The sequence below is a fragment of the Epinephelus moara genome, chromosome 1 (genome assembly GCF_006386435.1).
Source record: "Epinephelus moara isolate mb chromosome 1, YSFRI_EMoa_1.0, whole genome shotgun sequence".
NCBI lineage: Eukaryota > Metazoa > Chordata > Actinopteri > Perciformes > Serranidae > Epinephelus > Epinephelus moara.
In genome coordinates, this window is record NC_065506.1 from 39,755,675 (window position 1) to 39,783,160 (window position 27,486).

The 27,486-nt window shown below is 40.7% G+C and overlaps 1 protein-coding gene across 1 annotated transcript in view; it reads right to left on the minus strand.

Moving 5' to 3' along the window:
• The window catches only part of otog (otogelin), a 70,150-nt gene that overhangs the window by 33,553 nt on the left and 9,111 nt on the right, over positions 1 to 27,486 (minus strand). The window contains exons 9-23 of the mRNA XM_050047160.1: positions 23,802 to 23,932; positions 23,538 to 23,644; positions 21,293 to 21,402; positions 19,635 to 19,760; positions 19,239 to 19,347; positions 18,857 to 18,903; positions 17,579 to 17,724; positions 15,557 to 15,689; positions 13,145 to 13,322; positions 12,408 to 12,532; positions 10,666 to 10,878; positions 10,159 to 10,324; positions 9,065 to 9,139; positions 7,690 to 7,733; positions 7,155 to 7,320 (exon numbers count right to left, since the gene is read on the minus strand). Of these exons, the coding sequence (XP_049903117.1) occupies positions 7,155 to 7,320; positions 7,690 to 7,733; positions 9,065 to 9,139; positions 10,159 to 10,324; positions 10,666 to 10,878; positions 12,408 to 12,532; positions 13,145 to 13,322; positions 15,557 to 15,689; positions 17,579 to 17,724; positions 18,857 to 18,903; positions 19,239 to 19,347; positions 19,635 to 19,760; positions 21,293 to 21,402; positions 23,538 to 23,644; positions 23,802 to 23,932 (1,876 nt within the window). The remainder of the gene's footprint in view (positions 1 to 7,154; positions 7,321 to 7,689; positions 7,734 to 9,064; positions 9,140 to 10,158; positions 10,325 to 10,665; positions 10,879 to 12,407; positions 12,533 to 13,144; positions 13,323 to 15,556; positions 15,690 to 17,578; positions 17,725 to 18,856; positions 18,904 to 19,238; positions 19,348 to 19,634; positions 19,761 to 21,292; positions 21,403 to 23,537; positions 23,645 to 23,801; positions 23,933 to 27,486) is intronic.

Sequence of the window (27,486 nt, forward strand, 5' to 3'; positions counted from 1 at the left end):
GTTATAACATAATCATCATTTGGAGCTCCTGTGTTCATCTCAAACCCAGATATGAGGACCATCCTTTGCCAAGAGAGCGACAGAGGCAGAGCCAAAGCAGGTTGGCTTCCAGAGCAGAGCCATGCCAGGAAACAAGAGGGAGAGAGTTTCAGGGGTGGGCGACTGTGGATGAAAAGCGGTAACACTCGTTAGCTACATGAGAAAACCACACAATTAGGATTCTCAGAGATAGAGAGAGAAACAGTCTTTGTCTGGATGCCTCCATTTGCTTTCCACTCTGCGAGACGAAGCTGATAAGTATCTTGTAATATCCAGGGTTGAGCTATATCCACTGGCGAGGCCGCAGACAATGAAGTGACATACTGAATGGTCCCGCCACAAACCTCAGGTTCATCTGAGTAGAGTTACACCACAGATAAAACGGTGTTAACAGCTTCCTTTATCCGCCCGCCAAGCTGCCGTATCAATTACTCCGATCAAAGATTCTACAATCATTCATTCTCCTGACCTACGTGCACATTATGAATAAATCCACAAAAACACAGCCCTCATTTTGAGTTCAATTCCATCAGACGATGTAGAAGTGGCCGTGGAAGATGTAGTCGCATAGAGCGGCGACAGGCGAGCCAGACGGCACAATGGGTTGACTGCAAGTCTGTGATGCATCTGGTGATGTGCCAGGCTCTGCGCACCCACCGAAGATCACGGGTTTAATTATACAAGACTCATTCATACATCATTTTTATTTGCTGCAAAGTCAGCTACTAAAGGAAAAACCCATTAAACTTTGGAGTAGATCCAAATCATGGAGCGGATACACAAGTCATGTCTTCATCATCCCCCAAACTGCATCTTCACTGAGAGGTCCAAGGTTATTTCTTGTCTTTATTTAGTACTGTAACACTCCGTTTAAAACACAGTCATGCCTCTCTAGGTTTGTCTACAGGCAGTGTTTTTTTTTTACGGTTGTATGTACGTATGTATGTACTGTAACCAAAACCAGATTGTGGTATGCTGCGTGGTCCTGTGCTGCACCTGAAGGTTCAGGTTCATATGAGTTCAGCTGGGCTAATTGTCACAGAATGAGGAAGGAATGAATGGTCTACATTTTGATCATAAACAAAGTGTGCCATTGTGAATGAAAACACAATGGATTCTTCTGTCAGCACCTCAGCTAATTATTTCCCATTAGAGGTTTTTAAGTCCTGCTGCAGATGAATACCTCGCAGTTGACTTTGAGTTTGGATTTTTTTTTTCTTCCTGGTGATAACCATCTAAGTGTAGTATTAATATGACAGAGGGAACACCTGCTCATCATCTGCTGTTCCGTTTAGAAAAGAGAACCAGAGGGAGCAAGTTGAAGACATGAGACTGATTGGTAGCAAAAAAGATTTAAGTCAGGGAGGAATATTTAAATATGAGACTGAAGTCTTGGCTTTATATTTAGTGACCATATTTCGGTCTTTGTACACCATCATCCCCCCAAAAAACAAGGTGCAGTAATCTTGTTATGTTCCTTACAGGATAAATACAGCTTTATTCACGTCTAAATCTGCCCATAATGACATCGTCTTGCACTACAGATTTTTTAAAACAGCTCTTTGCAAAATTCAGAGTGTATGAGTTGTCTGGACGCAGTTCGTGAGGTGGCTAAGCTGGCATCCAACAGCTAATAGTGCTAACTCCATAAACAAAGCTTAACAAAGGCAACGGTGCTGACACAGCTAACTGTGTTAACTACAGGGGAACCAGAGGGTGTGTGCTATACTTCCGTGAAACTGCTGTACCAGTATCATGCACTAAAGCCCCGTTTGCACCAAACACTTTCAGTATGGGACCTTTGGAACCAAAAGTAGCCCTTCAGACATGGTACCTAGACCCTAGAGTTTCCACCACAAACAGTCCTCTTAAATTGTGGGCGGGGTTGTTGTCACTCACTGCTCCGTCCAGCAATCACTGTATTTCCTCATTATCAGTGACACAGATGGAAGACTGCATCCCGTTTATCGTCCACAGAACGAGGCTGCACACTCAATGGGATATTCAAAAATAGCAGCTTTGTGCATTTAGTCCTTTTCGGGCAAGTTCAGGGGTTTAGTGTTGCCAGAACCCACAGGAACAGCGCTTTGTGACACTTTTTTTGTCTCAGAGTGAGGATTAGAATATATGCAGTTCATGTAATCCGGCCGAAATTAATATATATATATATAAAGGCTTGAAGATCCGCTCATTACTAAAAGTGTATGTCATATAAAAACTAAGGAATGATCGAAGTTGTCATGGCTAGGTACCATCCACAAATTTTCACAGTGGAAACAGAAAAAAAATGCGTCCTGAACTGAGCCTTACTGCTCGGTGGAAACGGGGCTTATCATGCACATACAGTCTGACCGGTTTATCACAACAAATTACAGAGAAACTCAGATTACAACACACATAGAGGTAGTGTGACTTCATTCTCTGCTCAGGACGCCATTATTCCACAATATCTTTACATTGCAGTGAGAGGTTTGCTGCTATATTAATGGTCTAAATGTTGCATACAGAACCTTTATCTGTAGCCTCAGGAGTTTTGACCACCAGCAGCACAATGTTTGTAAGAGTGGGTTCTCGTTTTGTTTGTACGTGCACACACACAAGGGGATGCAGGTAATGCAATGCACATTTCTGCCTCTGGTGTCACGCAATTCCTCTGGTTGATGCAGTGGTTGCAACCAGGATTTAAAACATTTTAAAAATAGGCTTTGCAAAGGTTTTATGTTGAAGGAAGAATAAAACACTTAAGAGCCCCTCAGCGGTCATATGGTAGAAATAAACATTGATGCAGAAAGATGTGTAAACAGTAATAAATGGTGAGAAGAGATTTTTAAACCAAGCTGACATATTGCTAAACTGAGTGCACAGATTGGGAAACTGGGCTGTTGCTTCAACTTCATGACCTCAACGCCACTGCATGAAAACTATGGTTTTGCATAGAGCCAAGAGAATTAAGTCAGCAACTGCTGAAAAGATAAATCTCTACATAAAATAATAGATAAGATACTAGATAATAGAACAATACGTCAGTAATCAACTTTATAAAATGCTGTTTATTTTGAGCCTGATTTGTTCAGTCTGAGCCAGATTTTGCAGCTGTAATAACAACCTGTTATTCTTCTCCAAACTGTGAAAAACAAGTTTCTAAAGATCAGACTCGTGACATCACTGCTCTTATTAATACAGCTGTCATCAGGGAGCTGAATGAGATCTCTTTGTCTCCATATTTACCGTAAAATTAGCTCACAAACTATCAGGTTCCAGGGAGTTATTAAACACTTGTACCGTGACTGGCAAGATTCTCGTCACCATAAAGGTCATCTGGCTTAAAGTGGCGAGGAGGAATAAATGAATCACCTCGGTGAGGTCAGTCTGACGCAGGATCAATATGCAGACTGGGTGTCTCACCTTTCTCTGTGTCACTGTGTTTAATGCTGTTTGACGAAACTCTGCTCTGATGATATTTATAGACCGGGACTGAAGGTTAATGAAAGTGCACATGTTTTACTTTATTTGACTATTTAAAATACACATTCATCTTCATATTTATTTTGTATGTTGCTCAGTTGGCCAAAAATCAAAATATAACTCTTTCATTTTTTTGTTATTTTAAAATACATTAAGGCAGTGAGGTGTGTGGTGTTAAAAGTTATGTTTCACTTCAGGAGATTTTTGTTAAACCTCACAGTTTTTCACTGTAGCTACAAAATATAATTAAACCCATCCCTGACCTAGTGGCTTAAGGTTAAATATGCCGATTTGGGAACTCTTCTTCTTGGGTAATCTTACTTCTTTCTATTTTATGTTATATATTAAATAATTGGTTGTTAAAGTTAAAACCAATTAAATATGGAGGAGTAATGCATTAACAGATATAATAATAACAATAATTCTATATTTATGGCCAAATTCCAGATAAAAAGATTTACAGAATAAAAAAAATACACAAGAAATTAATTTTGCTCTATTTCTATGAATTGCCCAGGTTATTATCTCATTCATTCAGGAAAATAATAGACATTTCTTGTGTTAAAAAAAACTTAAACAGCCTCAGAAAGTATAAACATCTTAGATTTAGTTGTGTCAGGTGTTAATGTATTTAAGTGTTAGAATTAAAGTTGCTCTTCTGTCAGTCACCGATATTACCAAACAAACCTTTAAAGGGGGATCAATGATTATTTTATGGAATCTCAAGCTAATATGATCGGACATCATTTGTTTCTAATACACACACTGTGTGTATAAATGTATGTTTAGCTGTGTTTTTATTAAAATTCATATCTTTTAGTTTTTAATTTTATGTATTAAATTCTAACCACTTGATATTACTCAGTTTTGTTTGTTTTGTTCTTCTTCCTCTGTAACTTCTACATTTAGATGAAAGAGAAACAATATGATAAGTGTGTATAAGTGACCGTGTGCTGCAGAACATAAGGCCTCTGTTGTCTCGAGGTTTAGAGCTACCATCAGTGAGCTATATAATCTGTGCAGAAGCGTCATAATCTAGGATCTAGGATGTATTTTGCTAACCTACTGCCTGTGTATATTGTAATCAGGATGACTCTTGGTTGATGTCACAGAATGAAACCACTTAACCCTCCATTCAGGCCGACAGCCAGAAGGGATTACAGAGATCAGATGACTGTAATCTACACCATGATGTCTGTCCACCTCATCGGCTGGTTCTGAGGACTTTTTGTGTCCCGTTGGTGATCTAAGGCTCATCACAAAACATGGCTGCTGGCTGGTAAAGAACATTACTACAAAATATAAAATACTGCTGTTTGACTAGGCATTGAGAATTAGGTGAGCGTTTGTCATTGTCAAAACTCAACAATTGATTTCTTTAAATCTCAACAGAGGCTCAGAGAAATCTTTAAAACATAGTTTCTGACAAACCTGAACAATTTCGGTTGATTCAGGTGAACTTTCAGTACTTTTAAAAACTAATAGTTTAATCACTTTTAGTTTGATCTGTTTGCCTTAAAGGAGATCCGATGAATGAACCAGACAAACTTGGTATTGCATCTTGCCTTAAAAGATTCTTCTCCATGATTATTTAATAATCAATCAAACTGACCACAAAATATCAAGACTGAAAGTCACACCTCCTCAACTCTGATCCTGAACACAGGCGCACTGCAGGGTGTGTCCTCAGCTACCTCCTCTACTCCTTCTTTACACTCCTCCAACACCACCGTCAAAACTGCAGACGACACCACATTGTGAGACTGTTAATAGACACCATAAGTAAAAAAGCTGTCAGGGAAGACGTTCAACATCTAACCGAGTGGTGCTTCCATAAAGACCTGGACCTCAACACTAAAAAAAAACCAAGGAGATGAAAACAGACTTCAGAAGATCAAGCCAGTGAGCTTCTTACCTTCTGCATTCAAGGAGAATAGGTAGAGAGGGTGGAGAGCTTCAAATTCTTGAGTCTACATTGCCTCAGAGCTCACATGGTCTGTAATCATCTCTCAGCAGGTGAAGGTGACCCAGCAGAGACTATACCTCCTTAAAAAGTTAGAACAGAATCATCTCCCACAGGAGCTGCTGGTCAACTTTTACCAGGTGTAGAGCCTCCTCAGCTACTGTGGTACAACAGCTGCAGTAGGGACGACCAGCAGAATCTACAACTGGTGGTGAAGGTGGCTCAGTGGGTCACTAGCCTCGTTCACACTGCCTGTTCCAGGCATTAATATTGCACCATTATTCCACATCACTGTTGTGTATAAAAGGTACGATCGCGGAAAAGGGGACAGAGTTGTCTCACCTTTAAGCCGGCAGCAGAGGTAGTAACTATGAATCGACGTCTGTGTAAAAAGGAAAACCAGCAGGATGGGACCATGGATGGGATGAGTGAGACAGCTGTTTGATTCTGTTTAACAATGCAACGGCTGCGTAAACAAGGGACTACGTGGCGGCCTGATGGCATGATCTCTGTGTAAAAAGGGCTACTGGCACCACACTACCACCTCTGAAGGATATTTAAGGCCCAGGCACACCAAATCAACTTCAGACTACTAGCGGCAAAGAAGACACCCTGTCGTGTTGCCGTGTCTCAACCAAAAAAGTTGCACATGAACACATTGCAAAGATTATAGCTGACGGTCAACCAGCATGTATGTTCTTCACCTGTGTGGGAGGAAGTTACTCTCCACACCAGCAGACGGCGGTCAATTGTATCACCTCATTAAAAAAACCCATTCCTGCTAAAGAGCTCAGTGGCTAAAGAAAAATAATCCATCCTTATAATAATAATGATAATAAAAATACTAAATTTATATAGCACATTTTAAAAAACAAGTTTGTTTTGGTTTCACTCCCTCTTGACTTTAGCTCTTTGTTTACTTTTCTCACTTCTGTTTCTTCTCTTCTGCACTAAGTTGAATTGCCAGTCAGAGTGATTTTCATTCACAGACAGACTCCGCTGTGCCGACACGAATTCGGCAGCAGAAGCTCACGAACCACCCAACTTTGTCCGACAGCCAAACGTTGGCTTGGTGTGTTATGGCCTTGACACAACAAAAGAAAGCCATCACATAAAAGCCTTCCTACCCTGGACACTGTCTACTACTATGCTGCACACGACTGGAGAGCTGCTACACAGATTTTCATCAACAGTAAAGATCTTTCTATCTTAAATTCTCTTCTAAATACAAGAGAAACAGCTGTAAAATCCTACAAACACCCCAACATGACCAACAATAAGAATCAATGCCCAGATTCAGCCTCCTACACAGGTAACATTATCACCAGATACCGGGATGTTTTGATCCTTGCCATCCTCCTGCAGAGGTAGCAGGAGGAGGAGGAAGAGGAGGATTGAAGGATTATTCCTGGCTCGTGTGACATTTTTAGAGAGTCTTTAACCAGTCTGCAGCCCGACCCCCTGCTCACCCCGGCTTTAATGACACAGTCAGCCCGGCACACTCAGAGCTTTAGATTTCACCAAACCCACGCAGTCAATTCTTAACCTTTATTTATCCAGAAAAGGTCACGCTCTTTACCAGAATCAGTCTCATTCATTTTCATACATGTAACACACTGTCATAGCAAACAGCTGAGCAGGAAAACTACAGTGTGCTACAAGAGGCGGACAAAATAACTTCACTCACCCAGGAGGGCAGGTACATCCAGCCACGCAGGGCTCATGTGTCGAGCAGGTGAGGTTCAGCAGGTAGGATTCACAGGTGCGCTCGCAGGCCACGCCCCCTCCCGACATGAGGCCATCATCCCCCTCTGAGCAGTTCTGGTAGAGCTGACCAGCTGGACACAACATGTCTGTGAGAGGAGAGAAATCACAGGCTGGTGAGGGGCTACAATAAAGACGACAAAAACAAGATCCAGCAGCTCCAGTTTCTACCAAACTCTATCCATCTTCTTTAATCCGTGTCCACCCATGTTTTGTGTTGCTACTTTGAATTAATTTTGGCTAAATTTAATGATTAGTATAATATTTCCAAGTTTATTTTTCACTGCATGATTGTGCCCAGCCATGGACTAAGACTACGAGAGAGAGGGTCACAAAGATGAAGATGTACAAGCACAGATTTGATAATCGTAACAGAATAAAACACATTAATGTGACCGGTCAAACAAAGCATCTGCATCTGTTATCAGCTTCAGAAATAGCTTATTAAAGTGACTCACCACTGTGTGTTGTTTGAGACACCAGTTTACCGTTCAGACACAATCTGCAAGGAAACAAAGAGAAGACAGGACGATGATGATGATGAAACACGATGAAGGTAAATACAGAAACCACACTGGAGGTTTATACATTAACATGAAATTAAATACAGGGATCACTTGGAGATAGTTCCAGTGTGATTGCAGTTTCTGCTTTCTTGTTTTTGTTTTCAGTCACTTATTTAGTTGGTGTTCCATCTCTTTTAATCACATCTGGAAACATCCACACTCTTTTTCATTATTCTTTCTCTCTAGATCCACTCATGTGATTTAACTTTTGCACCATTACTAGCACGACTGTGTTTTTCTCACATGCCTCCGGTGAACAAAGAATCTAAAAACTGAAAATTTTCTTGATAAATTGAAGTCATAGGCAACCGCGTTTAAGAAACATCAAAACTATATCAAAACATCCGTTTACAAACTTTCACACAGCTCATGCAGTATAATGAAGTACCCCTGTTCCACCAAAATCAGCCACACTGCCTGCATGAGCAGCGTGTGTCGCAGAATCTCTTGTTTTTTGGCACCCATGTTCACAAATAAGAGCAGCCACACTGCCCAAGTGAGCAGCGCTGCTCATACGCACCTTGGTTGCTACTCAACTGTGGAATATCTAAAGATTCAAAGTCTTGCATATTGTTTTCTGTGTGATGTGTGAGATTTTTTCAGCAAAAATAAACAGTGAAAATGGTGTTTTGATAATCATTTTACCATCATACCACCTTTCAATACATTTCAATATCTGTCACAGACATGAACATACCTCCTGTTTCCGTTTCAAAATAAAAGCCCTCCGACAACATTTCTATGGACACAATCCCTACATCTGTTAACACAAGGCTTTTTTTTTTGTGTGAAATGTTTGCATGACCATGTTGTTGTAAATGCAGTAGCTTGCACAGCTCCATAAATTATTGGAGTGCCGGCTTTTAATTGTAGAAATACATTCCTCATAGTAGCAGGCAGCTCTGCAGCAAAGCGGCAACACTGTATATGTGAACATGTTGGGATTCTTCACTCATCGGCAGCATGCGAGGAAAACAAAGTCATTTTTCACAAATTCAGTGTAACACAGGGTGAGTTATTGATATATTTATGGTTTTACTGGAGGTTAAAGTATTCCTTTAACTAACTGAACTACAGCCTCCAGTTGTGTTCTCTGCTGTCTCTACCCATTTGTGTTTCCTAATTAAATGACCAGAAGTCAGTGATCATTCAGTTCAATCATCATCATTAATTATTGTTATTTTATAACAATATAAAAAGCTAAAATTGTCCTTTAAGACTTGAGGGTTAAGATGTAGGAAGACAGAGACGGAGGAGAGGATCTTACTGAACACCTGCTGAAGTCATGATCACATCTCCTGGTTCATAATCTGCTCCGAGGAAGCTGCAGGGACACTCACTCCTGAAAAAACACAACAGTAAACAAAACAAAGCACAAACACACAAGATGAAACAAGTGCGATTATGAGTTTTGTTTGAGTATTTTGAATTTCAGTAAGATCAATAGGCTTTTAATTTGATGTCCAAAACTCTTTAGAAACCTCCTAAATCCAAAATAACACATCAGGCTTTAGTGGTGTAAACCAGACCCTGCTCAGTTAGTTCATTATTGTGTAAAGAGTCATGTTAAAGAGGGCTTTGTGTTACCTTAAACAGAGTATTACAGGTAAGTGGATAGGGGCAGATAAGCAGGATTTAGGAGGTGAAGTCAGTGCTCAGAGGTGTCAAATCCACAACAAACCTCCTTCAAAAAAACTTAATCTGTTTAGACAAAATTGTTATTAAAAAAAACAGGAAAAAATGAGCGGAGACTGAAAGCCTTGTAACATATAGGCCAGCGCCACACATCAGCCTCTGTACTACAAATTCTTTCTCACTGGTTATCAGATATCTGTGTCGTCCCCAGCCCGAGCGGGAATGAAAGGGGGGTTTCACGGTGAATTCCTTGATGTAACTCTATCACATGGTAAGTAAGGCACAGCGCTGCACTAGGATGTAAAAACCTGGGACATTTAAGAGGAATTAAGCTGCATGTCTTCTAGGGCAGAGTGGGCTGAAAGGGAGAGCACAATTACTGAGGTCCTCTGGCTCTGTAACGTCTGCGAGAAAGATACAAGGCTTTCCACTTAAAAGCTGACCTAAACTTCAGAGCAGATACAAATATCACTTTGAGAGGATTTGTTTGGTGGAGTGACTCCAGCCAGTTAGCTGTTTAACGGGCACCGCAACAGGTGGACATGGAGCTGCACAACAAGGACACCTGGTCACTCCTGAACTGCACACTAAAAACTCAACATACAGTAAAATAAACAAATAAATAAAGCATTACATTTCTGTTCTTGTGTTGCTATTTTGTGCACTAAAGTAAAAGAAGATGTATTTTTGTTTTTCAGAGGGCCCCACTGTGTCCTCCAGCTGTACCTGTGCACACAGGTGTGTGTTCGATGGTTGTAGAAGGTCTCCTGAGGGCAGACGCAGCCCTCCTCACACTCCTCCCCACAGTGCTGCGGGACAGAGAGGGCGGAGCAACGGCGCTGGCAGGACGAGACGCAGGTGCCGTACTGCATGGTGGCAGGACAGGTGACCGCTACATAAAGAGACAGAGTTAACAGGAAGTTTCAGATTCCCATATTACCTCATATTTGCTGCTCAGTGTGATTATATGTACGTTGGCTTGTAAAATAACATCCTGTAGATGGACAGTTCTGTCACATTTAAACCTGCAATGAGTGACGTCTTTGGGGCAGTGGAAACAAGACGTGAACTGAGCCTTATAGCCGAGCCTGCAGCAGAGACTAGCAGTTGGCCACAGAGGTCTGGTGAGGTCACCTCTAACTACACACGCTCACATTTTTTACATTGTCAATCTTATGAACTGTATACACAATGTGTCAGTATAGTTAGTGTGTGAATATGCTCAATACTCACCACAGTCAGGTATCTGCGATCGAAAGTCAACGATGACGGAGAATCTGCGGCAGTGGCGAGCATAGTGGGCCAGTGCAGAGCAGAGGCAAGGCGTCCCGCACTTACAGGTGTCTGAGCGGCACTGCTGATGGAAGGTTGTCGGACTGAGGTACTCGTGGCAGGCGGAGAACAGATCCTGGTTCAGTATGTCACACATCTCTGAGGCGTAGGTCACTGAACAGGTCGACACCACGTCACACACATGAAACACGTTGAAAAATGGCAAATTATTTGAAAAAGCATAAAAATATACAAACAAAAAGTGTATAAATCTATATTTACGAGATTTATTTTGGAATGACTTCAATATCACACACATCCATATCAATTCATGTGTCTGCAGCTGCCTCACAGTAAAAGCTGCCAGGAATCTAATGAAGCAATGTGACATTTACAATTATCACATTACACTCACAGGCCACTTTATTAGGTACACCTTGCTAGTACCAGGTTGGACCCCTTTTGTCTTCAGAACTGTCTTAATTCTTTGTGTCATAGTTTTAACAAGGTGCTGGAAACATTCCTCAGAGATTTTGGTCCATATTGACATGATGACATCACACAGTTGCTGCAGATTTGTCAGCTGCACATCCATGATGTGAATCTCCCGTTCCACCACATCCCAAAGGTGCTCTATTGGACTGAGATCTGGTGACTGTGGAGGCCATTGGAGTACAGTGAACTCATTGTCATGTTCAAGAAACCAGTTTGAGATGATTTGAGCTTTGTGACATGGTGCGTTATCCTGCTGGAAGTAGCCATCAGAAGATGGGTACACTGTGGTCATAAAGGGATGGACACGGTCAGCAACAATACTCAGGTAGGCTGTGGTGTTTAAACCATGCTCAGTTGGTACTAAGGGGCCCAAAGTGTGCCAAGAAAATATCCCCCACACCATTACACCACCACCAGCAGCCTGAACCGTTGATACAAGGCAGGATGGATCCATGCTTTCATGTTGTTTACACCAAATTCTGACCCTACCATCTGAATGTGGCAGCAGAAATCCAGACTCATCAGACCAGGCAACGTTTTTCCAATCTTCTATTGTCCAGTTTTGGTGAGCCTGTGTGAACTGTAGCCTCAGTTTCCTGTTGTTAGCTGACAGGAGTGGCACCTGGTGTGGTCTTCTGCTGCTGTAGCCCATCTGCTTCAAGGTTGGACGTGTTGTTGGTTCAGAGATGGTCTTCTGCAGACCTTGGTTGTAACCAGTGGTTATTTGAGTTACTGTTGCCTTTCTATCATCTTGAACCAGCCTGGCCATTCTCCTCTGACCTTTGGCATCAACAAGGCATTTTCACCCAGAGAACTGCTGCTCACTGGATATTTTCTCTTTTTGGGACCATCCTCTGTAAACCCTAGAGATGGTTGTGTGTGAAAATCCCAGTAGATCAACAGTTTGTGAAACACTCAGACCAGCCCGCCTGGCACCAACAACCATGCTACGTTCAAAGTCACTTAAATCACCTTTCTACTCCATTCTGATGCTCAGTTTGAACTTCAGCAGGTCGTCTTGACCATGTCTACCATGTGTTCAGGAGCACCTGAACAGGGGTACCTAATAAAGTGGCCGGTGAGTGTAAACAGACTTTGCCTATCCTATATTATACAGCCCAGTTTGACAGGCTTTTACATTTTTCACCTGATATTAACACAGTAAATATTTAGAAACAGAAAAAGCTGAAGGCAGAAGAGAAACTAACCGGCCTGCTGGTGTGTGTCACAGGGGTCGAGCTGAGGTGTGCTCAGGCTGGTCGAACATGCTGACGAGACTCTCCAGGCATTTCCAAACAGCTGAGGAGTGCTTTCTATCATACCTGATGGAGATCTGCAGAATAACCAGAGCACAGGTACATTAACGACAACATGAAGATAAAAACAGCTCATTTTGTTTTTCATACAGTGAAACAGATACTGGGAGGAACGACAACCACTGTCGCTTTAAGGTTTGTTAAACAAAATTTAAAAAAAAAACCCACACAGATTCTGCAAGTCATCATTTTGACAGCAGAGTCTTTTCTTCAGAGCTTGAGGCAAAGTGAGGCCCAGTTTTCTTTCTAGCAGCATACGACCACTTCAGTCACCTACTGTGATGTATATCCATTTACAGCTGTTAGACAACATCCGGCCTTTATGGTCGGCCATTACGATACGGTACAGTGGAGCCCCTATTCCACTAACAGTAAATTCCTTGTTGAAGTGGCGTGTCCAGTTGGGCACTCATCTGGCCCGCCTAAAAGAGCTGATCAGAGAGCGAGGCTTTTGATGCCGAGCCGCAGAGCCAGTGTGCATTACAGAGGGGAGAGTGTGAGAGAGAGAGCACTTCACCATCACCTCCCTCTCTGCCTCTGAAACAGGAGTATGCTCTCTCTTTTTATCATCAGAGGGGGGGTTAACGGAGGGCGCGGGAGGGGTCAAGGGTCGGCCGGCGCACACTTACAGGAAGTCATCTTGAATGTTGCCGTTGAAGGTGCCGCACAGGCCCACCGTGTCGTCCTTCCACAGCTCCTCGGCCTGCAGGTAGAGGCGAAACTCCTTCCAGCTGTACTGCAGGCGCAGGCCGAACGCCGTCTTCACCTGGAGGAACATGGACGACAGCTCCTGGATGTGGAAGAGGTCTGTGGAGATGTGGGAGGAGGAGATTAAGGCTTTCAGCTGGTGGTAGATGGAGTTAAGTTTAAATGGTTTTAGTTTAGTTCTTATTTCTGTGTCGTGCCAAACATCTGGCAAGCCCACGTGGGATTATAGGATAGGATTCCACTGTTTTACAAAACAAACATCTCTTATACAAATATACAAAAACAACTTAAGAGCAAAAGAGAAACATTTACCATAAAGTACTTCTATATGCTTTCAAATGAAATAACACATTTCAAAAGAGCTGCTACATACCTACAATTTATCCTGATTGAGTTAACAAAGTATTGTGCATTCACTAGTCCTTAAGACACTTGCCAATTTTTTAAATATATTTTCTAAATTTGCATTGTTTACATCCTTATTCCAATCTTCTTCCTTGCTTTTTGCTCAGACATTGCTACGTCTCTGGGTGCACTGCCAACAGTACTACGACTGTGTATTTCATCACCTGCGTACTCATGCCCGAGCACATGATACAAACAAAATGGGGAACTGCTCATAAAACATTACTCCATGGCACTTATAGTGGTCAATAACTCCACATAGGCACCTGTTTGCTGACCTCCAGGGGTTTAATTTCACTATTGGGCACACTCATTAGTGAAGCTTTTTAACTTCGTGTTAAAAGAATACTTAACCTGCAAAATGACCATGTGTTTATCAATTACTAACTACATGTTACATTGAATTTGTGATACTTCTCTTTCATGCCTCCACACTGAACAAAGAATCCAAAAAAGGCGAACATCTACACTTCCAGACCTGGAGAGACTTGTGCTGGAAAAACCTGATTAGCTTTTTCATCACGTTCAAACAGAAGTCTAAACAAACCGGCACCCGGCTGTGCTGCTGGAGGGAATGTGAAGGAATCATGGTTGACCATGCCCATATTTTCTGGTCTTAACCTTCTATCCAGACTTTCTGGGAGGAAGTAGCAACAATCATTACAAAACTTTGGGTTTTAGTTTTAGTAAAACATTCACATCCCTTTTTCTTAGACATCCCTGATGGACAAAGTAAAGATGATACATATCTACTAAAGATCCTGCTGGCAGCAAGTAAAAAGGCCATCAAAAAATACTGGCTCCAGAAAAACTGCCCCACTGCTAGCCTTTTAATTAATACTGTTAAACAATTACATCTACTGAAACAAATGACCTACTCTATATGACTTCAGAAAGACTTGGGATAAAAAACGTGGAGAAAATGGCGTATTTATTTTGCCAATGAGAGAGATATCACATGATTATCATATGTACCATATATGAAACCCTTACTTTAAATTAGGAAAATTTGTTGTGTCTTTGTAAACATCCCATGACCTCATTTGTATTTTTCTTCTTTATTTTTCTTCTTTTTTTCTATTTATTTTGTTGTTAAACATAGAAAATGTTCATAAATAAAAGTATTAAAAAAAAAAAAACATCTGTAAACAAATACTCACACAATTTGTGTAATATAATTAAAATCTTATTTATCCAGTCCTATAAAAATTTCCCAGAACCCAAAGTGATGTCTTCAAATATCTTTTTTCCATTTGTTTGTGTGATACACTGTGAGATATAACAAAGAAACCCTCGGAATGTTGATAAATGCTTAAAAGATTTACTATCGGAAGAGTGAATATTCTACTGAGAAATCAGTCGAATAATTGACTAATCATTTAATCAAGCACTAGTTTTGTCTCTGTTAAGGTTTGTACTTAAAGATTAAACTTCTTGTTTTTCTTTGCATCTGTAATTCATTGTTCGCACTTTGTTTTTCAGTTGTACATAAAAAGTTCTTCATAAAGAAGGGCTGGTTGATTGATTGTATGACAAGAAGGACAATCAAATGGAGTCAGCAATACAAAGTACTTTGTCAGTACCTAATTGTAACAGAACAAAGTGTTGTAAGTGTTGTTTTTACTCCTTAAGGTACAAAAATATCAGATCATTCTCACAGTTTATCACAAAACACACAAAAGGCTGTTAACTCCATCAGCAGAATGCAGCACTCATGAAAACAGTGGTGTGAAAAGAGCGTAATACTCAGAGGGAAGGCATTTTGCACAACACAATGCAGGAGCTAACCCAGTAAAGTATTGGGAACATTTCTGTTCAATAGCTCAGCTGTCATTCAATCCGTCTCTGCCATGACGTGCAGAGGCCTGAAAGAAGTCTGGCGCTGAGTGTGAACAATGTTGGAAGGTGATAAAAGGTGAGGAAGTTACCGTCAGAATAGGGCAGGGAGATGCGGTACTGTCCGGCCATGAAGACCTCGCCAACGTGGCTCAGTGTAATCTCCGTTCTTGGATCCTCGTCAATAACCAGGTTAACTGATTGGATGCAGGCCCCGTCCAAATTCTGCAGTTGAGACAAGATGGCTCGATAAAGCATGTTGGCTTTACCCCAAAGAGCAGCAATAATTCAAATGCACAACAGGACACACAATTAGAGGGAGATAACGGTGAGAGTGAGGAGAACATGAGGAGGAAAGAAAGAACTGTAAAAGTGCTTTTAATTGTTGTGGTGATAGAAACATATTTAAATGCATAGAATTAAAAAAAATAAAATTAAAGTCTTGTATTCGACCTGATAAAAAAGTGAAAACCCCCACTGGCGACCTCTAGAGGCTGCAATGTGCATTACAACACACAACACAAAATGTGATTTGGCAGTTCTCTATTATTATTAGGGATGTGGAAAAATTTGATTTTAAAGGAACAGATACACCAGAGAATTAACGGTGACGAAAGCTACCTGCTGCATCGCCTTATGAAGCACTGCCAAGTGCATTCCAAACCCACAGGCAGTGATATAACTTTAGGTTACAAAGATAACCCCAGTTCTCTGATAACATGAGTAAGGTATCTCACTATGGGGTACTATAACCGTAAAGCCAAGCAAAGAAGAAGAAGAAGGAGATGTTGGCCAATCGGCAGCCTGATAAAGAGCTATTACCAGAAGGCTACCTGGAGCACTGATGTCTGTGGCACTTTCTGACGCATCTATTTCCCCTTATAGAGGAAGAGTAGCTTAACGTTTATGTGTTAACATGTAAAAAGTCCTGTTAGCAATGTAAGAACCAGAACTATTTTGGTCACACCCGCCACTAAACAAAATGCCATCTCAGCTGTAGTGCTTCACAAAGGAGATGCTGGCGCTCACTCTGATGTTACAGGACAAAAACTCAGTTTTCCCTGTCTACACTGAATGCAGAGTTTCTGAAAATCTTCACCCTGGACAGAGTTTTACAAAAAGTTAACGCATACCAAAACTGTTCACAATCCGGCCAGCAGCTGTCAAGAAGTTTCAGACTAACCACTGACAGACTGCCATCATTCGGCCAACTTCTATCAGGACAAGAAGGCCAAAAAAGGTTGTGCATCATATTATGTGACCACATTGTGCATTTTGAATTTAAAACCTGGTAAAGGAACTCACGAGAACTTCTAAACTGTACTTAAATACATAAGTTTGCATCAGTTGCTCTGATATTTTTAAAGTAAGGAAGCCTGCACGTCGCTGACAGTAAGCGATCTGCCTCTATGAATCGTCTCTTTCATAAGTGGCAGAGCCCCACAGCCGAAAGGTTTTAGCACCCCCCCGCCCTCCTCCTTTTACTCTTCCCATCATTCACCTCCTGTTTTCGCATAACCTTCTCTCTGTCCAAGTCCCCCACCCCATCCAGTGCCTCTCTTCACCTCCCTCCTCACTACAAAGCCGTCCACAGCTCTGTCAGTCAGGCCAGATAAGGTAATCCTGTTCAGTTGGCTGTTAGAGGTCTCGGGCCTCTGCTCTGATGAGTGGGACATCTTATATCTCGCCTCCTCCCCTCCATCGCCTCCTGTTTGCTGAGCTGCTCAAAGGCTGCTGGGAAATTGAAGGCTTGGAGAGAAGGGAGGGGAGAAGAAGCTCTCAGTCTTTGTTGCTTTTCATGTTCATTATCTCCCCTGGTTTGATCGATGACGTTTCCTTGAGGCATTCATTTCTCTGAGTCGCAGCATGGCTCTTGAACAAAACTGACCTGGACTCAGCAGGGATTATTGAGCACTTAAATTATCATATGATCTACATGACAGACAAATTGCATAAACCTGTAAGCCGAGACAGCAGAACACTTGCAGAGGCAGATTGCAGAGGTTAAAGTGGAAGAGTTGTGCAAGAGTTTTTTCCAAGATGTTTGTTTGAAAAGCAGAAAAAGAAAAGAACTAAACAAGACGCTAAACAAGAGTACATTAAACGTCACTCACGGCTCCACAGGGGGCGTTCTGGATGGTGACTGTGAACTTCCCTGAGTTGTGACTTTTGGCAAGGACGTACTGACATGTTGCAGGGAAGGTGTAGATCCGCCCGTCAAAGGATTGGAAATACATATCTCCAGTCACCGAGCACTCGCCTGCAGAGAGATAGAGAGTTAATTCAGCCAAGGAAAACTTTCAACCGCAGTCTGTAGTTACATGGCAGACACGCTGTTCAACTAACACTTCAACAGCAACCAATGAAAGCTCCTATAACTGTTTTGATTTCCTGGGTCTAAGCCTGAAGGTCTACATCTTTAACATCGGTTAATGTATGAAGTATGGAAGTGAGTCCTTGCTGCCCATCTCCTGCATGGCTTCCTTCTTCGCTCCCTACCCAGAAAGCTACCTTCTTTTTGTTTACTTGCCCAGCCAGCTAAAGATACACCTGAGTAGACAGGCGTTGCAGCCCCACATTGAAATGAATGGGAGGAGTGCCAATTTCGTAACTCCGCGTTCGGTGTGAATGCCGCCTAATTAAGAAGCTTGGTCTTTTCATTCTCTCTAAATAAAACGCTTCCTCATTCTTTCGTCGATAACTAGGGAGCGTCCTCCCTTCTTGCTCCCTAACTAAAATGCCCTCTCGTTCCTTCACTTGGCCCCTATCTTGAATGCTTCCTTTTCCTAGGAAGCTTCCTTTATTCTTACACCCTGACAAGAAACCTCCAGTAAAAATCCGTCTTCTTTCTTCCTCTTGAACTAGGATGCCTTGGCATTCCTTGCCTGAGCTCATCCTTCATTGCCTTGCTCCCTATGAACCCTATGTCTTTGCACCATATTAAAGGAGCTCTTTTTCCTCCTGGTTCCTTTAATAGGAAACTATCTCTTTCATTTCCCTTTATTATGATGTTTTCTCCTTCCTCCTTTCTTGCTCTATACTAGGAAAAGTCTGCCTTCAAACGCTATATTATGACTCTTGCTTCTTTTTTCCTTCGTAACTATAAAGCCTCCTCCTTCTTCCTTGCCTTCTTACCTAACTAGGAACCCTTAGAGACTTTCTTCTCGACATTTCCCTTGCTTGACCTTTGCTACAAAGGCTCTTCCTTTCTTGTTCCCTTCCGATTCCTTGCCTTGCTCCCTAACTAGGAGGCATCCTATGTCTTGATGACTTGTTGAGAGCATCTTTGGTTTGTGATAAAATAACCACCCTCCATCACAGTGTTTCATTCATTGTGACCTGCACTACAGTTAGAGTAAAAATGTAACCTGCCACAGAGAGACGGCACAAACCTGGGCAGCTGTAGTCAGTGCAGTTCCACACTCCACCCACGCATGTGCTGAAACAGAAAGCAGAGACGTCCACAGGTGGAGGACATGAAAGGCTGAGCTAATCAGCGGGATCACTGATAGAAACTGGACACACCGAGTCCAGGTGGTCAGATCTGAGAAGATTAAAAGGACTGCATGGAGTCCAAAGAACAATATCCTGCGGTTGTTTTTATACATGACAGTGACATGTAATGGAACACAGTCTCATGTGTGTCCATCTAGGGTTCATGCAAGATCCAGAGGGAGTGAAAGACCGTTATTAGGGAAAACAGATATGTTATTTGAATACTGTAAAAGGCATGGAGCTGGTTCTCCTCGCCTACAGTTGTTAAACACTGCTCACCAGTTGTTGCATTCCTCCTGCAGCGTCTGACCAGATGGATAAAACATGCCGTGGTACTCGCAGGGACAGTCAGAAGGTGTCACACAGCTTCCGTCCTCGTAGATCAGACCTAAGGAGAAACAACAGCAGAGACAGACAGATGGGAAACACACAGAGGACTATTGTTTCACATCATCCTAAACTGAAGACATATCAGAATACAGATACAATTGAAGATACAGGATTTTTCTGTCATGCCTTTTTTACAATAGAAGCTAAGATGTTAATTGAAGGATGCAGAAGAAAAGTCATGAAAAGGGGGTTTATGTTAAGGTTGAAAGACATGACGGAAACTGTAAGTAAGTTGTATCTGCAGGAAGTCTTTCAGGGGGAATAGACACTAAAATAGAAACTCACCATCAGGACAGTAGCATCCATCCAGGCAGGCCAGCTTGCTGTCGATGCATGTTCGCTCCAGGTTGCAGGTCTCCGGGCAGCAGCTGATGCATTCCCTGTACTGCAGACCAAGGGGACACTGCTTCGCTGGTCGCAAAAATTAAACACAACATAGATGTCAGAAACGTAATACTTTCTACTGGATTGACCATCCAGTGTCCAAATTAGACAGGGGCGGTGGATATCTTTAAAATCAGAGCACCTGCTGTCTCTGGAGATAACGCCTCAAACGACAGCCTTAAACTTATCATTAAAACCTCTGACACAACTAGTGAAGTGAAATTTATGCTGGCGTCTGTAGACACCAGTGGAATTGCTGTTAATGCATTAGCCTGTCCACGATAAGTCCTGTTTATCTGTTGACTTGATTTAAAGTACAGCAAACTGTGATGTTTTTGTCTGTAAGTCTGCAATGTTAAATTTGTACTTCATATTGTTCACCAGCTGAGATCTGACAGGCAATAACCTAGATGAAACAATTTGTGCATGTTGACAATTAAAACTAAAAACTAAACTATGCTTTGGGTATGTTCATAAATACGCATCACGCCGCTCAGCGGGAACTCGCATCTAATTGTGTCTCTACTTTGGCTTCACATGTTGGAAGGCGTCACATAGCTTCCGTCCTCTAATGTTGTGTTCACACCAAACAAGATATGAATTTTCGCATCACGTTACTCGCGCAAGTTTGAATGCTAGAATATTTTGTGTTGACTCGGGTCAAACGCACATGTAATTGCTGAATTGATGAATGAACTTCCGACAGTACGTCCTCTGGGTCATCTGTCCCTGTAGGATCTCAATGCTGATTGGCTATCGCGGCGTAAATTGGTAGCTAAAGTTCAGATTTTTCTACTCTCATAAGTAAGTGTATGACGCAGAATCACGCTACTTGCTTCATTTGTGCTGCTTAATTTGCGTATTTTGCATCATTCACGTTGCATCCAATGCGCCGCCTGGCAGAAATTTGCATCTAATCATGTCTTTATATCGACTTTTCATGTAATTCACCAGTGCATAACATAAGAGTTACTAACTGCAGCTGTCACTCATGTCAATCACTGCTCATGAACTGCAGTCAAACTGTCAGACTGGGCAAGGCTGATCAAATTTGAATCAAGATTCGGCATAAAAACTCCAGTGGCTCTTTAATCATTTCAGTTTCTTTCCATTCTCACCTTGTCTCCCTCCTTCAGCACCATCTGGTTGCTTTTTCACTATCCATTAAGTGTAATTACTCCTTTTTTTGGGCTTTGTACAGTTATGGTTACAGACTGTCTTTCCACCTCTCTATACTCATAGTTTGAGTGTTAGTCATTTGTCAAAAAACAGACAAAATGCACAAACAACAAAGTTAAGGATGGATTTGATTGACAGCATTTTTTTTCAGATTTTCTATAGATATTGCTACAATATCAATAATATCATTATCAGGAACTGTTTTGTCCATGATAATTGTGTAGTGAAAATCTAATGTCCTGCCAGCCCTATTACACATGAACTTTTTATATATAAAATGGACTTAAATGTTAGAATTTGTGCTATTTTCGTTGAAGCAGTGTTACACCAGAGGATGGGCTCTACGGTCATTATTGGCATCACTGAAGTAAAAAACGTACCACACTGAGGAATGCGCTGCCTCCAGTCGTGCAGTGGGTGGTCAGCATGGGCACAGGCCCGGGCGTACTCACTGAACACCTGGCATACCACATCACCGTTGGGACCCGACCTTCAACAGAGTAACAAACAGAGAAGGACTCTTTGAGTGGAGCCAGGAGAGGTGTGGCCACTGGAGCCAGGTACGCTGACCTGATCAGACTGTGCAGCTCCAACAAATAACTACCCACCAGCTGCGACCTCATCATAGTTAATGAGTAAGTCTCCCAACTAGGCTCTAAATGGAGAGCTGAAGCTGAAAGAGTTTGTTGTAGTGTGGCTGTATCGGTCAAAGTGAGTCATGTGATTAGGTACATTTGTGTCTGAACACGGTAAACTGTTTTGTCTTTTTCATCAGTCTCTGTTCTACATTACTCTGAGTTAACAGTAACAGACTAGCGGAGCTAATATTACTCACAGAAGGAGGGTACGTTCAGGATCATGGATCCGAGCCACCCAGTGACACATCTGAGAAAGCTGTGAGTGGGATCATTTTGAACCAGACAGTAACGAAAAGTGTTCATTGTCGTCTTTATAGACATGGACTGAAGATATCAAAACATACCTCAAAAGGCTTCATAAAGGTGTGTTCAAAGGAGAATGATGCCCAAACATGCCCTACATGACTGTAATTGTGAAAAATAGACAGCAGAGTTCAACACTGCAGCCTGAATGGACTATTTTCAAGATCGAAAAAATACCCAGTGCAGGATGTTAAATTGCTTAATAAAGTACCTGTGTGTACAGCTTTTATGTGATTATGGCATAATTGTAACCATTAAAGAAGAATTACTAAGAAATAAAAATGAGACAATCCCAATAAAGGGATGCAGGCTATCGTTGCTTCCAGCCCATTCCTCTAAATACTGTGACTGCTGAAGGCATCAAAGCCTGAGATGTTCAAATCCTACATTTAAAGGAACAGTGTGTAGGATTTAGTGGCATCTAGTGGTGAGGACTGCAAATTGCAACCAGCTGAAACTTCTCCCACATGCCAAGCTTTAACTCTGGGTTACGATTCCTTCAGTGTTCATTGTTCAGGCTTTTTTTTTTTACTGAGAGCAGAATTATCTGCAGAGGTCTCTTCCTCTCCAAAACAAACGGACCTGCAGATTTAAACCGATTAATTGACTAAATGAATCAGTTTCACGTTACAAGTCAGTGTTTCTCTAACACTTTTCGGTTCGTCACAGAAAGGCCACTAGCCCAGCACCTGCTTATGTACGCTCATTTTTTTTCTTTGATAACTTAAGATCTAGACGTTCAGGAAGTTTTTACCAGGAGCTAAATTATCCACAGAGGTCTCTTCTTCTCCAGGACAAATGGTTCTGATGATTTAAACTGATAAAATACTGTATAAAGCATTTTACCATAAAAAAATCTATGTATTTTCAACGCTGTTCGGCTTGTCGCAGGGGATTGCTGGCTACGGTGGCCGATGCTAAAACATGAAAAAGCGAATGGCCTTATCTGGGGTCAGTATTTAGTATGTCGATTCTGGGCTACTGTAGAAACATAGCAGTGCAACATGACAGACTCCACAGACGATTCTTATTTTTAGGTGATTCTACACTATAGAAAACACACTTATTATATATCATATCTGCCAATATAGCCCCCTAAATTCTACACACTGGACCTTTAAGCTCTCCCTCTGCACCCTGACGTTTCCCTCCAGTTTCCCCAGCACAAAGTGCTGGATCAGAGCCTGGAGATGGTGCAGCCTACTGTATCTGCCTGACTTAGATTTCCAACTGAGTCAGTGAAGGAAAAAAGACATGAGGAAAAGTGATCTTCTGTAAGAGCAGGAAATAAACAGCTGAAGTGCATCAGGTGTTTAATTGCAGCATGTATTTTTGGTCACAATTCAAATGACAACTACTGGTTAGGTTTCCATTAAATACGGTATGGATATTCATGGTCCCCTGACGTGTAATGATTTTGGTTACCCCCTGATCTTTCCTCTAATGCCACCTTGGGGTGGAAATATCCAATTGAATACAGGAATTATCTCAAGCACACACCATAACATAAATTATCACAGAATCTTTTAAACAAATAGGTTGATTCCCATGAAAGATGTGGTGGATATTTATGGTCCACAATGGATTAATAACCCTTGTGATTTTGGTAAAACCCTACTGTTTCAGCAGAGGTCTCCATCGGGACAGAGAGAATATAAGGCAGATCTCATTCTGGTGTTCTTACATGCAGAGGTCGTTGGAGCAGCTGGCCATGTAGGACAGCGGGCTGACAAAGTCGTGGCAGCTCTGAAATGGCGGATCCAGCAGCATTGCACACACCTCCTCCACTTTCTGCAGCCACAAAACACATCAATCACTCATCAGTCAACATTGTAACAGTATATTTCAATTCATTTTTTTCACTGTATTGTGTCAGAGGATGTTTCTGTGTAACAGGGAAGCTTGCGGTTTTTTGTGTGTTATAGCAGTGCAGTCTCAGGCTTCTTACCAGCAGGACATGAGCTTCGACAGCAGCACAGGGTGAAGGGAAGCCAGAGGACACCATGGGACATCGGGTCTGATGAGGCTCTGCCTCCACCCAGCTGTTCCCAAACATTTCTATTTCATGAGTCAGCACACCTGGGAGAAACAGAAATGTTTTTTTAAAAAAGGCCTGATGTGTTGAAATGAAGTGAGGCGAACACAATTAAATTTGGTATTAACTCAAGAACTATACAGAAGTTCAGATTACAGGTATATGTACTCTTCTTGAGTGTTTTGTTTTCAGGCTACTTCTAAACTAATGATACAATATGTAAGAGTCCCAGGAGTCTCTTTCCTGCATCATGACTACTTTTACTTTTGATATTTTAATTACTGAAGATCATCATCTGAAGCTTCAACAACTTCTTTTTTTTGTTATCCTGCCATAGGAAATGTGTAAAACATTACGCTGCTTCACACACAAGTGAGTTGAAGAGGAGTCTATGAAATCTGAGATTTGGTGAACAGCAACCTTAAAATGCAAAAAATTAAACTTCATAGAATCAATGTTTTCTTATTGTCCGTCTTCTGGTTTTGATTTTCTGACAAATCAGCTCATAACTGTGGTGAATCTTAAAATATAAAGTACTATACTTTGACTACATTTTTCCATTAGAGAGTTTATTGTGTCACTGAACACATCCTGGGACGGTTGGATTGATCAGATTACAATCTGCCTGGATGTGTGTACACTGAGATTTATATGTGGTTAAGTGCTTCCTGATAATAACCTGATCCACCAGGATGTAGGTTGATGCAGGTGACAGGAGAACCTAAAACAAGCCGAGCTGTTCTCATGCTCTGTGGTCAGATTTGAACAGCGATAACTTAGTAAAGTGAGTCCTAAATGACTATATTTCAATATGAAACAGGTTCTAACTGTACGTTTAAATGCTGTTAAATGTTGGGTTTGAATTCATCTTGGGAACAGTTTATGTGCCACATGAAGGATCTATTTTTTTCAACAAGGACTATTTTGGAAATGTTTCCCAAGATATTTCATTTATGAATATAAATACAGTTTACCAATAGTGATGTTGGGTGATTTCAATTCAAGAACTGGTACTCTGAGTGACTCTTTAAATGTAGGTGACGTAGGAACGAATATTAGAAATGGGCTGTCTTTTGATGGCGAAATGCTTTTAAACAGTGACATAAATGATTTTTCTTTGATGGATCTACAGAGGGTCAGTGAAGATTTAATGACTAATAATAACGGTCACAGCCTAATTGACTTATGTCAAAGTTCAGAGTTGAAGATTGTAAATGGAAGATTTGGGTCTGATAAAGGCATTGGGCGTTACACCTGTTTTAACTATAATGGTAACAGCGTTATTGACTATGCCATAGTGTCAGCTTGTTTGTTAGCACAGATTATCTATTTTTGTGTTGATCCCTTGGACAAATGTTTGTCAGATGTCCACTGCCCTATTAGTTTAACTATAAGAGCTAATAACTTGGGTACTCATAAGTGTGAAACTCTTACAGATACTGCTTATTATGATCCCGAAAAAGAGAATAGACACATGGCCCATTTAATGTTTAAACACCGATGGAAATCTGAGCTAAAAGCCACATACCAAGAATCCTTTAATTTAGAAGTTATAAAAATGTATGATTCAATGATTGATGCGATTAATATTTCCAATACAAATCTGGTTGAAATAAATAACATTAGTAAAGGTATATGTGACATTATGGTAGATCCTGCTAAAAGTTTGGGTTTATGTAAGGCATATGGTCAGGATCTGTACAAATTTGGTAGAACGTCAAAAAAACTACAGAAGAGAAAACCCTGGTTTAATGCTGAATGTGTTGAGGCCCGTAGAAAATATTTTAAATCCATGAATATATTTAAATTTAACCGCTCTGCTCAATGTAAAGTTGAAATAAAATGTATAGCTAGAAAGTATAAATCCATCATAAGGAAATGTTCAAGGCAGTTCTATGATTCTTTACATAGGAAACTTCGTACACTTAAGAAATCTAATAGTAATGAATATTGGTCTATTCTAAATGCAGGTAAACCATCTGGAAGATTAGGAAATGTATCTATAGAAACCTTTGCTGAATATTTTAAGAAACTCAGCCAAAAATCGAGTGATAATTGTACACCAGAAGACCAGCAATTTGACCTCAGACAAGTCACCTCTCCTACAAATGAATACATAAATGATTTGTTTACTTTGGAAGAAATACAGCAAATGGAAAAAAAATAAAAAAATAAAAAAGCAAATGGTATCGATGAAGTTATAAATGAATATATAAAGAACTCCCCTTTGGAAATGCTGAACATTTTAGTAAAATTCTTTAATTTGGTACTGATAACAGGTATAGTCCCCACTGACTGGTGTTTAGGAGTGATAAAACCATTATACAAAAACAAGGGACCAGTAGATGATCCTGAAAATTACAGAGGTATTACTTTACTTAGTTGTATTGGTAAGCTTTTTACGGCTGTAATAAATTACAGACTAACTGCTTATATAGAGTCTGAAAGAATTCTTGGAGAAGAGCAGGCAGGGTTTAGGAAAGGCTTTTCAACCCTTGACCATATTTTTGTTCTTCACTCACTGGTTGAATGGTACTTGTATAAGAAAAAAAGACTGTATTGTGCTTTTGTTGATTATAAAAAAGCGTTTGATTTGGTAGATAGGTCATCACTATGGTTTAAATTAGTTGCACTTGGTATAAACGGAAGAGTATTAAATGTGATACATAATATTTATGAGAATGCCAAATCTTGTGTTAGAGCTGGTTATGATTTATCTGAACAATTTGTATGTAATGTAGGAGTGCGTCAGGGGGATAATTTATCACCACTATTGTTTGCACTATATTTAAATGACTTTGAAAAATATGTGAGTCAATGGTACAACGGACTTCAACTTTTTTCAACTGAATGCCGCAATGTGATGAATGGTGAAATAGGGATATATTTGAAATTATATGTCCTGCTTTACGCGGATGATACGATTGTACTGGCAGAGACTCCTTCAGAATTACAGGCCGCATTAAATGCAGTTGCTTCTTATTGTAAAAACTGGTATTTAACTGTCAACACAGACAAAACAAAGGTTGTTATTTTCTCTAGGGGGAAATTACGGATACTCCCAGAATTTAAGTTTGGTTCAGATAAATTAGAAGTTACTTTTGAGTATGACTATCTTGGAACGTTATTTAATTTTAATGGACGATTTGATAAAGCAATAGCTAAGCAAGTTAAACTAGCTAAAAGAGCTTTATTCTCCTTGGAAAACAGAGTTACTAGATTACAGTTACCTGTTGATATACAATGTGAGTTATTTGACCAGCTTATAGTGCCTATTCTTTTATATGGAAGTGAAGTCTGGGGATTTCATAAACTTGACCAAATTGAAATGCTTCACAGATCTTTCTTGAAACGTTTACTTAATGTTAATAAACGCACAGCAAATTGTATTATTTATGGAGAGTTTGGTCGAAATAGTTTAGATTTAAAGGTAAACATGAGAATGATTAACTTTTGGGTACATTTAATTAGTCATAATACAGCAAAAATCTCTTTGACTGTGTTTATTGTTTTCAAGACTTTGTATGATGACAATATTTTTCAGTGTAAATGGATTTCCAAAGTTAAAAATATTCTTGATGATTGTGGTTTATCGTAC